The 18680-nt window shown below is 33.6% G+C and overlaps 1 protein-coding gene across 5 annotated transcripts; it reads left to right on the top strand.

The window, feature by feature from the left end:
• The first annotated feature begins 236 nt into the window (after window positions 1-236).
• On the top strand, window positions 237-17127 carry LOC129492288 (UDP-glucuronosyltransferase 2B7). 5 transcript variants are annotated; one of them, XM_055297430.2, is made up of 7 exons: window positions 284-594; window positions 946-1004; window positions 2295-2443; window positions 6596-6727; window positions 10983-11070; window positions 12237-12456; window positions 16602-17101. In XM_055297430.2, exons 1-7 carry the CDS (start codon window positions 284-286, stop codon window positions 16879-16881), a joined length of 1239 nt encoding a protein of 412 aa, XP_055153405.1. In that variant the 3' UTR covers window positions 16882-17101. The 5 variants fall into 5 exon arrangements, with proteins under 5 accessions (XP_055153402.1, XP_055153406.1, XP_055153405.1 ...); XM_055297427.1 differs by having other exon boundaries at window positions 237-1004; window positions 16602-17127; XM_055297429.2 differs by lacking the exon at window positions 946-1004 and having other exon boundaries at window positions 284-752.
• The last annotated feature ends 1553 nt before the right edge of the window (window positions 17128-18680 follow it).

Raw genomic sequence — 18680 nt, 5'->3', positions numbered from 1 at the left:
TGCATAAGACAGATGACATGTCCATACAAGATCCTTGATATTAGCTGAAGGATAGCACTCATAAACATGAAAGGGAAATTAATCACATCTGTGTGAACAGATCATTTACGTTCATTTGTCTCCTTGCCATTCACATGCTCAGACTGTTGATTTAATGATATTGCATGTACTTTGACTTATAAGGGTTATATTTTAACTTCTTGGCTAATTTATCTTTGGATATAACCATGAGAAATGACAGAAAGGAACAGCATCTGGAAAACAAGCATTGCATTGCACCAGGATGTCTGTGAAATGGACTTCAGTAATTTTGCTAATACAACTGAGCTTCTACTTTAGCTCTGGGAATTGTGGAAAGGTGCTGGTGTGGGCAGCAGAATATAGCCATTGGATGAATATAAAGACAATCCTGGATGAGCTTATTCAGAGAGGTCATGAGGTGACTGTACTGGCATCTTCAGCTTCCATTCTTTTTGATCCCAACAACTCATCCGCTCTTAAAATTGAAATTTATCCCACATCTTTAACTAAAACTGAGTTGGAGAATTTCATCGTGCAACAGATTAAGAGATGGTCGGACCTTCCAAAAGATACATTTTGGTTATATTTTTCACAAGTACAAGAAATCATGTCAACATTTGGTGACATAACTAGAAAGTTCTGTGAAGATGTAGTTTCAAATAAGAAATTTATGGAAAAAGTACAAGAGTCAAGATTTGACGTCATTTTTGCAGATGCTATTTTTCCCTGTAGTGAGCTGCTGGCTGAGCTATTTAACATACCCTTTGTGTACAGTCTCAGCTTCTCTCCTGGCTACACTTTTGAAAAGCATAGTGGAGGATTTATTTTCCCTCCTTCCTACGTACCTGTTGTTATGTCAGAATTAACTGATCAAATGACTTTCATGGAGAGGGTAAAAAATATGATCTATGTGCTTTATTTTGAATTTTGGTTCCAAATATTTGACATGAAGAAGTGGGATCAGTTTTATAGTGAAGTTCTAGGTAAGTATTTTTTTCAGTCGGTAACATGAAGATCTAACTTATTTGTGTCTTTGAAGCGGAGCTTATACAAAGCCATAAAGTCAGGGTAGTGGGGTTTTGGTAAGTGAATTTATAAAATGAAAATACAAGATGATCTATCAATCTCACAAATATAGAAAAGCTTAAATTACAGGGTCAGTTAAAACCCTGTCGCCATCACTCACACAGAACACCCCAGGAAATCATAAACCTATATATTAGTGCATCTAAGACTTTAAGCAATTACACTTCTGTTTTACTATACATTGTTTTACATCTTAAAAACAGTAAAATCCATCAAATAACTTCTTACTGAATGTATAGGTTTAGAATGAGTAGTTACACTTTTTTCTACAACTATCTGTATAAATGCAGAAATTGTTTTTTCTTGTAAACCTGTTTTCTTATTTAGAAATCAAAAGATGTTCCCATGTTACCAGAAGGTTTCCTTCACAGTAAAGAGAGATAATGTCTATATCTCAGATGCAAAAATCAATAAGGGCAATTTGAAGTTTCTAATGTTTCTACACTCGTTCACTAAAGAACTGGAAATCATTCAAAGTCCAATCATCTTGTTGAAGTGTGAAGGTTGTTATATCTACCTAGTTTTTTGAAACTATGTCTCTTTATTAAAAAATATGAGACAGATTAACATTGAGTACAAATTTTTATTTCAATAATTTCTCAAAAATTTCTAGCTATAATGTACAAATATATTTACTTAAAAATATTATTAAGATCTTAGCTTGAATCTAAAAGAGTAGTTGGTACAAGGATTTCAGCCATACTCTTAACATAGTCCACAGTTCACTTGAAGAACCAAAGATAAAAGAATTAGCTTAATGAGTTGTGTAAACTAGACTATTTCTTAGAAAATTATTTTTATGGGTACAGTAGAATTTATTAATTACAGAGCTCAAAGAGTTGTTTAAATGTCCATATGCTACTACTGAAGCTTTAAGAGAAAAGAAATTTTCTGTTTAATTTTCTATGGCTTATTTTAATAATTGTTTATGATTGTGAGTATACTGATGTGACATTAGAGATGTAGCTTAACCTCACAATTCTCCTACTACTTTGTCTTTCTTATAAATACACGTGGGCAAAATACATAATACATTAAATTATGTCTATATATGAATATGTGTATATATTTTTCAAAGCACAGATATTTGCCTACATTTTTGCCTACATTATTCTAACTCCTTTCAGAAATTTACCTAAAGTAATTATCTTGTGTCATCCACCTTTTCTTTTTTTTATTCCTGTCAGGAAGACCCACTACATTATCTGAGACAATGGGGAAAGCTGACATATGGCTTATTCGAAACTCCTGGAATTTTCAGTTTCCACATCCACTCTTACCAAATGTTGATTTTGTTGGAGGACTCCACTGCAAACCTGCCAAACCCCTGCCTAAGGTAAACATACTTTCATTGGTTTTATTTTGTTGGCTTTGAATTTTCAGTAGAAATGATTCTATAGTCTTCATTTAGAGTGTTTGACTTACACTAAAAGAAAGATGGGAAATGGGTGTGGTAAAGCAGATACCAATTAGAAACTCATGTACATGTTAATACCATCACACGTATGTGAGTTTTATGAGTATTACAAATAGAGAGTAATACTAAGGAGACTTTGAAAATAGGGTTGGTTAAATTAAAATCTTCATTATGTAATACCTAAGAAGGTATTGGTCATCCAGTCAAATAATATTTACAAAAGGATTAGCACAAAACACAGGTAAGTGCAGAATTTTCAGAGAAAAATATACACACAGTTTCTGTCCCCACATACCTTACATTCTACTTCAAAAGATAGAATATGTGCAAGTAATACAAATTATATAAAAACTATTATCTGAAGGAAAAACCCAATGCCAAGAAAGCATCAGTGGAGATAATAGAAAGTATCCTGCAGTCACTGATTAGTAAGATGAGAGCTAAACAATATGCAGGAATAGGTAAAAGAATGATGGGGAGAGACAGACAAAAAAGAAAAAAAAAGAAGCAGGTAAAGTGGTCAGGACAGTTCTCAAGTCCGGAAGTTTAGTTTTCAGGTAGAGACTAAGAATCAGATGATGCTGAGAGGCAAATTAGAGCCAGATACGTATTAGGAGTTGAAATATTTATTAAGCACATTGAAAAACTACTAAAAAGAGTTAAGAAAAAGAAATATATGAAAAGATTCTCTTTTTAAAGGAGAGCTTTCAAGATATTCAATGGATTAAATTGCAGGATGGCCAGACTGTAAAGAGCCAACCATTCAGGAAATTTTGCATGGATTCAGGTAGCAGATGATGGAAAAGTGGACTAGAATGTTGATAGAAATCATTATGCCTACATTTACAAAAATAGTGGCAACTTCATATTGTGTTGAGTGGAAAAATATTAACACAGACAAAACACTTAAAGTGTCTCTGGTATATAGTCAGGGACTCAGAAATATTAATTTTGCAATTATGATTATTTTGTTATTTTACTAATACTACTAATTACTTAACATGCACAGGTCACTTGAGATATCATTCTTCATTAGAACCAGATTGTTCAGTACATCAAAATTATATTCTCTTGCAGAGTTATAGTTGACAGATACCCTGTGGACTTGATTAAAAGTAGACGTATCAGTTTTGACAGTAAGATGAGCTAGTTGAAATTCTAAAATTCTACCATAGGTAATAAGGATCTTCACCAGTATTGCAGCTTAAAACACTTCCTCAACAATAGAAATGTGTTCCTTTAATATTTGCAGGCAAACTTAGTGTTCACTTGATCTTACTAAAGCATTTAAATCATTCTTCATTGAGACACCAGAGGTTTACATATGACAGCATAAACATACCCTATGAGAGCAGATGATTTTTGCCATATGACAAGCAACTTATTAAAGCTTCCTGTGGCAACTTGTCTCAACATCATAGCTGCCTGGCAGAGAAGCACAGAGATAATGAACAATGCATGTATAATAAAGCCCAAATAATTTATACCACTTGTATCTGAATGGCGCCCTTAGTTTCGATTCCAGAAAACTCTGTCAGCATATAAGATTATATTCTTTATGAAGGAACCCAATAAACTCATATATTTTAAATTAATATCACACTTTTAATACATATCACACTTTTTAAAATTAATTTTTAAATTAATATCACACTTTTAAGACATAAGACAAAGCAAGCATTCTTTATTATATTATTATGTAATCTCTTAAAAGATCATTTTTGTCTACATAAAACTGAAATGTTATTCCATTGTTAAAACTCAATATCTATGTTGAATGCAAATTGTATGGGCTTTATATGATAACTTTCTCAAGAGACAAAAGCTGAGGCAAGACTAATGAAAAATCTATGCCACTCTACCATACTCTTGAAAAATTTCCCTACCCACACTAAGGGAAATCGACAATGTCAGTAGGAGGGGAAAGAGAGTAGGAGGCGTAGAAGGACAAGAAAAAGGATGACTAGTACTAAAATAGTGATAATTACTACTACTAGCTGTTGTTATTAACTTGCAGAAAGATTTGAATGCAAGTCAATGGTTGTGAAACCGGTTCTTCGTTTATTATGTAAAATAATTGCTAACCCAGGTTGCTTTCATTTCAAGTAAGTATTAAATTATAAGATAATTTCTTATAAGCGAATAAGACACTTGACAAAATGTATCAGGTGTTTTAAAAATGAATATTGCTATTAGTTTTATAATATACTCACATGAAATCATACAGAGAAAATTAATAAAGGTGTACCTATTAAACATTATGGAAAATATTCATAAAATTAACATTGGAAGTAATCCAACATCTTAAATGAAGGAATGATTAAAAACTTATGCTATGTGCATACAATAGCATACAATAATTTTATCAGTGAAATATTCAATTACACTGTCAGCCATAATACAAATAAAGTGAGTTAGAAAATGATAAATATAACAAGATGACAAGTTTTTGCAGGAGGAAATGTATATACAATAAGATTAAAATTATCTAAATAGGTGTCACATGTGTACATTAAGCTATATAAGTAGGACAAAAGCCATGATGAAAAAAATATATTTTACATAAATAATATCACAATATAAAAATTTTAGAAAAATTTTATTTAAAAAACTTTTTTCATGCTTTTATAAAATTTCTTACATTAGTCTTACATTATTTTTATTATGTGATCACAGAAGAAGAAACAACCAGTCCATATCGGTGATGAATCTGTAAACAGGCTCGATTCCTTCAACACTCGGTAGATAAATAAGGCTCTGGGCATCAAGCTAGTGAGATGAAACACTGAACACCAGTTACATTAAATGTGGCTACAGGCAACTGCAATCACACACAATACCTAGATGCCCCAAGTGTTACCTGGAATAGCAGTACAATGACTCTCATGTTAAGATTAAAAATCACATTTTAAAAAACACTCTGTAATATGTGGTCTGCACAGTTAACATTTGGACTTTTTTTCTTTGTTTTGTTAAGAACACTTAGGAAAAGTTTTACCCCAATCATTAAATCTGAAAGTATTTAAATTTAAATATTGGCATTTATTGGGGAATGCAAGTCAGAATAATTCTCAATCAATTGCAGCCAAACACATCTTCTCCAGGAGTGTAATGTGGTGTGTGTGAGCTACTCAAAAGAGAGACAAGATCTCCCCTGCAGAAAGGCCTGGTGGCCTCTTTTATTCTGGTGCAAGTGCTGCCTCTGAGACAGAACAAAGTGATGATGAGAGTTCCTCACATGCAGTTATAAATAGCACATCAATTTAACAGTGTGATTTCAGGGCAATAGGTGCTCCACCTAAACAATAATCTGAAAAATATGATAATTCAACTATGTAACTATATACCGTACCATTCTGTATTATAAATGAGACTCCTGGACTAATTCATAGAAATTCCAAATTACAATACCAGACTCCAGAATGTCAGCGGTTCTTAACCTCCAGCTTTTATTTTATTTTCTTTTTAGTTTTTGAAAAACTACTGGAAAACTCTGACAAACTTCAAGTGAAGTATAAAGCATTGTAGAGAAACATAAATGTAGATATAAAATTATCCCAACTGTGAGTAGCTTATCCTCAGAGCTCATAGTTAGGGAAGTAAACCACTAATGGCTTTCAACTAAGAGAATTCTACAGAAAACCTGCCTGAAATAAACACAAGGGATTTAGTAGAACAACAATATAGAATTAAAGCTGAGTGGTCCCACTTTCCAAGAACCTGTATTAGTAATTTTAGTATTGTAAGAGAAGAGTCTGTGTATAATATTTTTAACATTATCCCCCTGACTACAATGTAATAGCTCCATTTCTTTTCTCCTTTACACACATGCACACAAATACGTACACATACACACATATTTACACAAATATCCTTAACAGAGTCCACCTGTCTCATATTATACATCTACTTGCAAAAAAACTGAGTGATTGGGTCAGTTAAAAAATATTATTTACTCCAATAATTCCTCAAAATACTTGATTTTCTCTCTTTAGTAATTTGTACCAATTCTTTCAGTAGTGGCCGCTGTGCTAATACTCTTTTGTGATGAAACAAATTCTTTTTTCACAGGAAATGGAAGAGTTTGTACAGAGCTCTGGAGAAAATGGTGTTGTGGTGTTTTCTCTGGGGTCAATGGTCAGTAACATCACAGCAGAAAGGGCCAACGTAATTGCATCAGCCCTTGCCCAGATCCCACAAAAGGTAAGATGAAGTGCCTTACTGGTGTGGAAAACTACTGAAAGAGGCTGTTAAAGTTTGAAACAATCCAATTATAGAAACTTGTGACAAATGTGAAGTTGGCCAAAAGTTGAAAAATTAGAACAAGGATAATCTTGGAGAAACTGTGGTAAGTTTGAAAATTGTGGTTGCACTTTTTTTTAAATGGTGTTAAGTGTGAACATTCCCCTATGTAAATATGCTGACGATAAATTGTATGGAGAAAGGTATTTAAAAAGTGTTTGGAGACTTCTCACCTCCTGTCCATAAAATTTTGAATTGTGTATGTGATCTACATAGAAAGAATATTAAAGAGTAGATTGAACTCTTTATAGCCGAATACAGCCTTAAATATGCTTGTATAGCATCCACCAACAGAAGTAATAGTTGTGCCTCAGACTTAGGGGTTGCATGTGGCCCTGGGGGAGTTACTATCCTTGGTATGCGTGAGTGGTTCCTATTAGCATCAGTGGGAACTCAGTACTCCATATGTCTCCACAAAAGGCAACTTGAGACCCAAAGTTATTTTTAATTTCTGATATTAACACTCATACATACTGCTGAATTTAACTCAATATATTTCAAGTAAGTGAAAATGGTGCTTAATGCAGTCTTTAGAATGACTTTCCGGTGTTTTCACAACAAATGTATATCCAGAACTGTGTCCTTTTGGAAATACAAGTAAAACTTATGACAATTAGATTCAAAACAGTTTTCCTAATCTCAGCAGTATCCAATGAGTGAAGAATCTTGACTGACTCTTGGGTCACTTCTATTGCTTATTGTACTCTGGAAGCTCTTGGTGAATGTTTACAATTATGGGATGTAGTATTTCTATTTGCACTTTAAGTCAAATGCTTATATAAAACACATGACAACAAATGGAGAAGATTGGCTCTGTTAGTAGTTATGTAGTATATTCTCTATTTAAGGATCTGTGCTAGTATAACATGATCGAATGTTATTAATTGAGGAATAATAACCACCACATTTGGGGAATAGGGGACTAAGAATGAATTCCAATCCTGTGGTTAAAAGTGTAAACTATAGGCCAGGCACTGTAGCTCACGCCTGTAATCCCAGCACTTTGGGAGGCCAAGGCTGGCGGATCACGAGGTCAGAAGATCGAGACCAGCTTGGCCAACATGGGGAAAACCCGTCTGTACTGAAGATACAAAAAATTACACAGGCATGTTGGCACACACCTGTGATCACAGCTACTCGGGAGGCTGGGGCAGGAGAATCACTTGAACCTGGGAAGCAGAGGTTGCAGTGAGCCAAGATTGTACCATTGCACTCCAGCCTGGGCAACAGGGCTAGACTCCATCTCAAAAAAAAAAAAAAATGTAATCTATAGACTCTGCTGTACTATATTTCAGGATCTAGAAGTTTTATTTGTGTAAAGATGGAGTCTTGAAGATATTGCTAATGTATTTTACTTCAACATAGGGAACAAACTTTTTAAGTATATTAATAAATATGCCCGTATGGTTAGTTTTTTACATTTTTAAAAATAAACTTTATGGATATGACAAATTAAAAAAAGAAACTTCTTGCCTAAAAATTTAGCTGTTGGGAAAGCAATAATTTTCTCAGATATTAGTTCAAAATCAAAAATATACATGAACGATGCTAAAATAATACAGAGGGTGTTTTTCATTGATAATAAATTTGGCATTAATAGTATGATCAGGAATAAATTTATTCAGGAAATGTAGGTGAAGTTTTGGTATTATCATGATATTGGGGTCAGGTAAGAGATATTACCAAATTCTCCCTCTGTCATTTGACCCTTTTTTTGAAGAATTCCTGAGGGCACTGTACACACTACAGGTGTTATCAGAAAAAGTTACATTTTAATGAGTAACTTCACTAGCACAATAACAATAGCAGGTATTTCAAAAAGTCTGACATGCATCATGCAATTTAGGCTTGGCATGTAATCCAACCTCTTGTTCTTCCTGTACATTTTGGAAGAGGTGTATCTGAGTAATGTTCAGGGTACCATTCAGAGACAGAACAGCCTAGGCTGACAGACAACTATTCCAAGTACCCACATAGCCAGATAGATTTAGCGAAAGAGAAATGGCAGCCTGCCCTGCTGGACTGCGCCCAGCCAGTGTCTGAAGCAGGAAGATGAAAGGGTGGAGACGGATTCTGTCCTGAAGGTGGACCCCGTGCAGTATAAAATGTGGCCCCACAAGGACTCTGCACTATCAGATTAACAACTCCTCCCAATGGAGGAAGCAGAAGGAAATATAGAAGGGAGTCAAACAGAAGGAAGCCAGGCACAGAAACAACTTCAGGTGCCCCCTCTATAAAATATAGTAGAAATTTATTTTCTTTTATATAGAATAAGCCAGTGACCTTTGTGTATTTGTCAATTACTTTTTACTTTCCTGCCTGATAAAGCTTTCTTGTAATGACCTCTTCCAACTTTTTGCTGAAACCTGAGTTACTTTAACACTGATGTAGCAAATAAAAGTTAAACACTGTAAAGTATTGTCGAGTTTATGAGGATTGCTTGGGAGTTTCAAAATTAGTAACTTAAACATAAAATGTCTTGGCTATAGCAGAATATGTTAATCACTATTTTCAAAGCTTTGTAGCACGTTGTCTCGGTGTTAATAATCAGTTAACCAAATTCAGCAAGATACAATTTTGAGTTTATTCAACAGCTGTGTTTTTATTCATGACACCAACAGGTTCTTCATTTCTATGCTGAAAAATATCCAAAATTAGAAATGCTGATAATACTCCGAATTTGTGTCAAAAATAATCACCTGAAATTTATTTTGGAAGTAGTGCTTGATAATTTATAATTCCAATGAAGTTATACATAAAACCTTTGCAGCATTAATCTATTTCTTATAAGTAGCTTATTTATGGACTTGCTATTTTGTCAATCAAAGGACAACAGGCTGTAATATAATAACCTACACACAAGTAGATACATGTGAACTACTTCCCAAATTACTCAAAAAGAAATGAATACATTAAAATTAAATTTGGAAAATGAAAACTAATATACAATACATAAAACAAAAGCACACAGATCATTATGAAATTGTTACTGTTTTTTACACTAGACATAAGGAATAGCTAAAATTTTTTATACATTTTTAAGAATATTTTTAATTTTAAAAAATTAAATTAATTTAACTTTTATTTGTAACTTTTAAGTTCAAGGGTACATGTGTAGTTTTTTTACATAGGTAAACTTGTGTCATGGGGGGTTATTGTACTGATCATTTCATCACCCAGATATTAAGGCTAAAATCAGTTAATTTTTTTTCCTGATCCTCCCACCCTCCACCCTCCAGTACACCACAGTGAATGTTGTTCCTGTCTATTTGTCCACATGTTCTCATCTTTCACCTTCCACTTATAAGTGAGGACATACCATATTTACATTTCCATCCCTTTGTTAGTTTGCTAAGGATAATGGCCTCCAGCTCCATCCATATCCCTGCAAAATATATAATTTTGTTCCTTTTTATGACTGCATATATTCTGTAGTGTATATGTACCATATTTTCTCTATTCAGCTCATAATCGATGGGCATTTAGGTTGATTCCATGTCCTTGCTATTGTGAAGAGTACTGCAATTAATATACCTGTGCATGGGTCCTTATAAAAGAATCATTTATAGTCCATTGGTTAAATACCCAGTAATGAGATTGCTGGGTTTCATGGTATTTTTGCCTCTAGGTTTTTGAGGAATCGCCAGTCTTCCACAATGGTTGAACTAACCTTACATTCCCACCAACAGATTATACGCAAGCCTTTTTTATACTGCCTCACCAGTATCATGATATTTTTTGAGTTTTTAATAATAGCCATTCTGACTAGTGTGAGATGCTATCTCATTACGGTTTTGATTTGCATTTCTCTAATGATCTGTGATGTTAAGCTTTTTTCTTTTTTTCTTTTTTCATATGATGGTTGGCCACATGTAGGTTTTCTTTTAAAAAGTGTAACAATTTTTTAAATGCTTGAAATTGTCATTGATAATCTGATTTCTTCTAAGGTGCTATTTTGGAAAATCATGATTTCCTTATATACCTAACTAATTATAAAAGTTGAGAAAACTGATGTGAGTATTCTATTTACATCAGTCTTTGAGTAGTTCTTATATACTAACATCCCTTGATCTCATTCTTACTCTTTTTACAGTTCTAACATTCTATAACTTTTGAATTCCACTCATGGAACAAAATATTTTCTTTATTGTAACAGGTTCTGTGGAGATTTGATGGGAATAAACCAGATACCTTAGGTCTCAATACTCGGCTCTACAAGTGGATACCCCAGAATGACCTTCTAGGTAAGACTCTGGTGAACAAATACTGAATATATTAGTAACAGCACATTAGAGTGTTTTTTTTTTTTCTTTTTTTTTTTTTTTTTTCTTTTTGAGATGGAGTCTTGCTCTGTCGCCCAGGCTGCAGTGCAGTGGCACGATCTCGGCTCACTGCAAGCTCCGCCTCCCGGGTTCACGCCATTCTCCTGCCTCAGCCTCCCGAGTAGCTGGGACTACAGGCGCCCGCCAACATGCCCGGCTAATTTTTTTGTATTTTTAGTAGAGAAGGGGTTTCACCCTGTTAGCCAGGATGGTCTCGATCTCCTGACCTCGTGATCCTCCCGCCTCGGCCTCCCAAAGTGCTGGGATTACAAGCGTGAGCCACCGCGCCCGGCCTAGAGTGTTAATACTTAGTGATGAAACAAGCTTATTGAATATTTGTTAAAGAAAAACAAAATGTAACTTCTTTATATTGATTTTCCAGTCTTAAGGGGGAAAGAGTACATTATAATTTTTGGCATTTTATGATATACACCCACATTCTTTATGGTCTGCATCAGGGAGAATCTTTATTTCATGTGTTACTATATCTCACAAAATTTTTCAATAACTTCCTGGGCTGTCTCTCTGTCTCCTATTTCTACAACTTTACACCTGTTTTTTTCCTCTCCTGCAGGGTTATTTCAAATGCCACTAAATATAATAGCTCTTCTATCACCAGTGACTCTGTATTTTCTGAAGGATTAAATTGCTAACCTTAATCATAAGGTGATGACACATTTCATGATGAAGTGTGACCTGTCCTTCCTCAATCCTAGCACCACCACCAACCCACTGCGTGCTGCCTTGTCCACCCCACATATCACACTCTGTGACTGCACTTAAAATGAGTTCACTTCATGCCCATCTCTTTGCTGTCTTCTTTTTTTGCACGTTTTTAAAATCTAGAATGCAATTTTTCATTAGCCCAACTGAAAATCTTGTATTGTTTTGCAGTCTGAAGTCACACACACCATATAGCCTTCACTTACATACCCAGTACAAGTACGTGTTTTTTCCTCCAAAGTCTGAAACACAATTTTAATTTGGTTCAGTGTTTTAGCTAGAAAACACTGTCACTTTCAGAACTTTTCATTGTGCATCTCATTTTATTCCGATGAATAATTTTGCTAAAATTTATCCAATCCTAGGTCATCCAAAAACTAGAGCTTTTATAACTCACGGTGGAGCCAATGGCATCTACGAGGCGATCTACCATGGGATCCCTATGGTGGGCGTTCCATTGTTTGCCGATCAACCTGATAACATTGCACACATGAAGGCCAAGGGAGCAGCTGTTAAATTGGACTTCAATACCATGTCAAGTACAGACTTGCTGAATGCATTGAAGACAGTAATTAATGATCCTTTGTGAGTAGAACATATTTTTCACTAGGTGGTATTTACAGATAGCTTCTCTTGTCAACAGTGAGTGTGAGTTTCATCCTTTTTATGAGACTAATTTTGAAAGAATTTAAATGATTTAACTAATCTGAAATCTGCTTTTATTTTTTGTAAGTTATTTAAAAATTGAATTTGAAACACTTACATCTAAAGAATAGCCAGTTAGTGAAACAATTTTCTACACAAAAATAATTTTAAAAGGATATAGATAATACAAAAAATACATTTCTTAAAAAATTGACATAATGAATCCATAGAAGAAAGGAAGAATAAACCTGAAATAACATAATAAAATATTTTAATTGGATATCTAAAATGACTCAGAGTATAACTATTTTCTTGCTAAAAATTAACTTTTATTAGTATCATTATTGTAATGGACTTGAAAATGAGATTTAATTTTGATAGCATAAAACTCTCCTGTTTATGCTATAAAATCCAAATATATTTAGTATGTTTACAGAGCCATGAAGCCATCACTATTACATTATTTTAGAACATTTTTATCAACACAAAAGAAACGGCAATGACACAGAAGTCACTTCCTATGACCGCTTAGCCCTAGTCTAACTAATTTGTTTCCTTTCTCTATAGAGTATTCTCTTTAGATATTTCATATGAATGGAATCATAGAGTTTATGATGTTGTGTAAATGATATTTCATCTAGCCTAATTTTTTTTCCTGGATTTAGTTTTATTCATGTTGTTGTGTGTTTTAATACTTCATTTCTTTTTATAGCAGTTTAATATTTTTTAGTAAATATATGTCATATTTTAGTTGTTCAATTATCAGTTCATTGGCCTTCTGATTGTTTGCAATTGTGGCTACTAGGAAGATTGCTACACATGTTTTTGCATAAACATGTTTTCCTTTCTTTAGGGCTGATACTGTAAGTGGAATTACTGCCTCATGTGGGAACTGTATGTTTATGAAGAACTGCTAAACTGTCTTCCAAAGTACTTGTTTCATTCATGACTACTACCAGCAGTACAACATGGTTCCAATTCCTCCATACTTTTGCCAAACCTGTTATTATCTGACTTTTTGTTACAGCCTTCTTAGTGGGTGTAAAATGATCTTTCATCCTGGTCTTGGATTGTATTTTCATTACGGCTAAAGATGTTGAGAATCTTCATACATGCCTACTGATCATTTATATATCTTCTTTGAAAACATGTCTACTCCAATCCTTGGAACATTTTTAAACTTTGCTATTTGTCTTATTATTAAGTTTTAAGAACTATTTATAGATTATGGGTCATGTCAGATATATAACTTGTAAATATTTTGTCCCATTCGGGTGCACTAAATTTTACTTTTGGATGATGGTCTTTGAAGCACAAAAAATATAATTTTAAGTTAAATTTTTAATAATTGATTTTTTCAAACCCAAAGATATCAATGTGCAAAATTCCTTGTGGATTCCAGCTACCATCAATTCAGCATTTACAGCTCTATGAATAATTTTTTTTATATAAGGAGGGTATCATCTAAAGGAATACTTGAAAAATACTTTACCACAAAAAAAGAAGGATAATGAATGATAAAAATGCCTTTAAAGAAGATAGGAAATAATTGAAAAAGAACACAAACCAGCTTGGACAAATAGAAAAAATATATATAAAGCAAATTGGTAGATTTAAATATGATTATACAAACATTTTCACTCATCTAAACAGAATTAAGAAAATAGCAAATAATTAGTAAAGACATAAAACATTTAAAGAACACAATTAACAAAAGGAATCTTATAATGTAAATTGATACACACAAATGCACATACATACATACACAATAAACATATATGTATCATATATATCAACTTGAAGACACATTTTCCTAGAGCATGTCGAATAGTTATTTGAAGTGATATGTGATGGGAAATAAATCAAGATTTAGTACATATAATAAGGTTCAATATCATAAAGACTATATAATCCAGCCATAGTGGAAGTAAGGAGGTTATAAAAACTATAACTAACATCTTTAAATTTTAGAGATCAAGAGGTGAATCACAACTATGTCTCCACTTTTATCTCAGCAATTCTACTCCCAATTATATACCCAACAGATATGTATAAATATATAAATCTAATACCATATAGAAGAATGTTTATGACAGAATTATCAACACTGTCCAAAAATTGTTAGCAACCCAAATATCTATTAATCATAAAATGAAGACATAATCTGTGCTTTATCAATCAACAGAATACAACACAGCAATGGAATTACCCAACAACTGCTGCATTAAAAAAAAGACACTCATGAGTACGTATTATATAATTCAATTACATAAACAAGCAAATTAATGTATGCTATTCCAAGTCAGGCTAATCCTTAGTTGGTGGACAAAAGTGGTGACTAAATGGTTCAGAAAAAGAGAGTAGTTATTCTAGGCAGGTTGTGATATCCTATACCACAATCTGAACAGTAGGTAAATCGATATCTTCACCTCAAGATAATGTTCAAGATGATCTTACATTTTTGAACTATTCACTTAGTGTATGAATATTTATCTTTTGTATTTAATATTTAAATGTTTATTTTATGAGATATATAATGCATTTTAAAATTCTAGGAATCAAATAGCAAAATAAGCACAGAAAATAGAGAAAATCCTAGAGGTTCCATCATAATGTGGCCAATAAAAGCCTCTCTTAGAGGTAACGTTAGAGGGAAGCCGCAAGAAGGGAGAGAAGTATGCCTTGGGTTGTAGCAAGAGAGAACACTCCAAGAGCGGGAGAGAGGGGAAAAAATGTGTAAGGTGCTAAGATGAGAACACCTTTGGGAGCTTAAAGAAAAATAGAAGGCCAATCTAGAAGACAGTGTGCAGGGGAAAAGTGTTAGGAAAAGAGCTTGCCCGTGTCTAAAAATGTAGGGTTCTGTAGACCAAATAACAGAGTTGGATTTTATTCTTAATATAATGAGAAGCCAGGCAAAAGTCTTAATCAGGGGAGTGCTTTAAACTGACTTTAATCGCAAAAAATTGTTCTGGCTACAGGGTGGGAAAGAGTAGGAGACAAAAGAGTAATGTAGAAGCAAAGTGACTAGCTATGAGGCACGTCACTCACCATGACACAATTACTTTTTTGGAACTTATAGATGATAATTCTCATATTGCATTTTCACAATCTTTCTCACAGCACTTAAAAGGGTTCATGATATTGAGTACGTTCTCCATATGCCTGTTTGAGAACTAAGAGTGTAATTGGATTGTTCATAATACAAAGGATAAATGCTTAAGGGATGAATATCCTATTTTCCATGATGTGATTATTTCACATTGTATCAAAACATCTCATATACCACATAAATATATATACACTTAATATGTACCCTTAAAAACTTAAAATTAAACAATTAAAAACAAATTAAAAATCCCTTATATTTTCTCTGCTTCAAAAAATTAACTTTCTCACCTAACATTCAATTTCTACTTTAAAAATATTTGTCAATGAGAAAAGTCCAATTTAAAAGCCAAACTTTCTATGATGACTCAAATTAAAATACACAAATTCGATGTCAATTCTTTGACATTTACTTTGAATTATTTGGCCCTTTAAAAGCCTTTCATAAACTTGATATGGACAGGCAAATTAACTTACTTTCAGTGTTAGTAAGGGAGGAGACCACCCTTCATATCGTCTTATGCCCCATTTCTGCCTCCAAAGAAAGAAGAAGTAAAAACTAAAAGGCAGAAATGAAATCCACAAGCAGACAGCCTGGTGCCACACCCTGGGCCTGGTAGTTAAAGATCAACTCCTGACCTAACCAGTTATGTTATCTATAGATTCCAGACATTGTATGGAAAAGCATTGTAAAAATCCCTGTCCTGTTCTGTTCCATTCTGATTACCGGTGGTGCATTCAGCCCCCAGTTATGTACCCACTGCTTGCTCAATCGATCATGACCCTCTCATGCAGATCCCCTTAGAGCTGTGAGCCCTTAAAAGGGACACGAATTGCTCACTCAGGGAGTTCAGCTCTTGAGAGAGGAGTCTTGCCGACGCTCCCTGCCGAATAAAACCCTTCCTTCTTTAACTCGGTGTCTGAGTGGTTTTGTCTGCAACTCTTCCAGCCACATTAGTATCTTTATTTTTATCTTTCAGATACAAAGAGAATGTTATGAAATTATCAAGAATTCAACATGATCAACCAGTAAAGCCCCTGGATCGAGCAGTCTTCTGGATTGAATTTGTCATGCGCCACAAAGGAGCCAAACACCTTCGGGTTGCAGCCCATGACCTCACCTGGTTCCAGTACCACTCTTTGGACGTGATTGGGTTCCTGCTGGCCTGTGTGGCAACTGTGATATTTATCATCACAAAATGTTGTCTGTTTTGTTTCTGGAAGTTCGCTAGAAAAGGAAAGAAGGGAAAAAATGATTAGTTGTATCTGAGATTTGAAGCTGGAAAACCTGATAGATGAGGCTACTTCAGTTTATTCCAGCAAGAAAGGTTGTGATGCAAAATTTCTTTCTTCCTGTGACAAGAAGAAGAAAAAAAAATCTCTTCAAAATTTACCTTGTCAAATAAAAATTTGTTTTTCAGAGATTTACCACCCAGTTCATGGTTAGAAATATTTTGTGGCAATGAAGAAAACACTAGGGAAAATAAAAAATAATATAAAGCCATATGAGCTCATATTGAAATTTGTTGAACTTATATTGAAATGTGTTGTTCTAATTCACAGTATTCACAAAAAAAATTTTACTCAGCTTAACTATATTTCACATATTGTACATAAACACAAGAACATTAAGAAGTCCACTGAAAGTATCAGTACTCTTTTGCACATACTCAGAATAATTTGGCTTCATTTTGAACAGGATTGTATTAACTGCTGCTAAAGAAACTATTACACAGTTAAATTGTATAGAAAGTCTCTCTTCCTTTTGATCTTTTAAGATGAGTAGTATTGCTTGGCTTTTATAATGCATGCACTTTATTTTCACATTTTTCCTAAAATTTATGGCCAAATATTTACTGTTTTACAGCTTAAGTCATTTCTCAGTGGAAATTATGGGGAATTAGAAATATAGCAACTCTTACCTTCTTCCTACTGTAAAATTGAACTATTTTGTAATGTCTTTGGTTTCCTGAGCCAATTCTATTTTTTCTAGATATTTAAAAATATTCATCTGGTTGACTTTATTCTAATATTTTTAATTATTTCAATAGTTATTTGGGAACAGGTGGTGTTTGATTAGATGGATAAGTTCTTTAGTGGTAATTTCTGAGGTTTTGGTGCACATATCACGTGAGCAGGCTACCCTGCACTCAATGTATAATCTTGTATCCCTCACCCCCTCCCACCCTCCCTCTGAATCCTGAGAGGCTATTATATTTTTCTTGTGCCTTTGCATCCTCATAGCTTAGCTCCCACTTATAAGTGAGAATTTATGGTGTTCAGTTTTCTATTCCTGAATTACTTCACTTAGAATAATGCTCTTCCACTCCTTACAAGTTGCTGTTAATGCCATTATTTTGTTTCTTTTTATGGCTTAGTAGTATGCCATGGTGTATAAATATAGTATATACACGTGTGTGTATATACTTATGTATATGTATATGTATATGTATGTGTGTGTGTGTGTATATATATATATATATATAATGTATGTATACCATATTTTCTTTATCCACCTGTTGGTTGATGGGCATTTAGGCTGTTTCCATATTTTTAAAATTGTTAATAGTGCTGTTGTAAACATGTATGTGCATGGGTCTTTTTCATATAAAACTTCTTTTCTTCTGGGAAGATACACAGTAGTGGGATTGCTAGATCAAATGGTACTTCTACTTTTAGTTCTTATAGGAATCTTCATATGGTTTTTCATAGTATTTGTACTAGTTTGCATTCCCACAGCAGCATAAAACTGTCCCTTTTTTTCCACATCCATGCCAACATTGTATTACTTTCAGATTTTTAAATTATGGCCATTCTTGCAGTATAGTGGTATTGCATTGTGCTTTTGATTTGCATTTTACTGATAATTAGTGAAGTTGAGTATTTTTTCATATGTGTTGGCCAATTATAGATCTTCTTTTAAGAATTGTCTATTTATTACCTTAGCCTACTTTTTGAAGGGCTTTGTTTTTCTCTTGTGGATTTGTTTTAGTTCTTTGTAGATTCTGGACATTTGTCCTTTGTCAGATGCATAGCTCATGAATATTTTCTATTACTCT

This window comes from Symphalangus syndactylus, chromosome 10, assembly GCF_028878055.3.
Source record: "Symphalangus syndactylus isolate Jambi chromosome 10, NHGRI_mSymSyn1-v2.1_pri, whole genome shotgun sequence".
Taxonomy (NCBI): domain Eukaryota; kingdom Metazoa; phylum Chordata; class Mammalia; order Primates; family Hylobatidae; genus Symphalangus; species Symphalangus syndactylus.
Note: the sequence above shows the minus strand (reverse complement) of the source record. Positions and strands in the feature narration are given on the sequence as shown.

Coding starts and splice junctions, on each gene's coding strand:
- LOC129492288 (XM_055297427.1), top strand. CDS start 284: ATGTCTGTGAAATGGACTTCAGTAATTTTGCTAATACAACTGAGCTTC. Junction 2,444..6,595: donor CTGCCAAACCCCTGCCTAAG/GTAAACATACTT, acceptor CTTTTTTCACAG/GAAATGGAAGAGTTTGTACA. Junction 6,728..10,982: donor TTGCCCAGATCCCACAAAAG/GTAAGATGAAGT, acceptor TTATTGTAACAG/GTTCTGTGGAGATTTGATGG.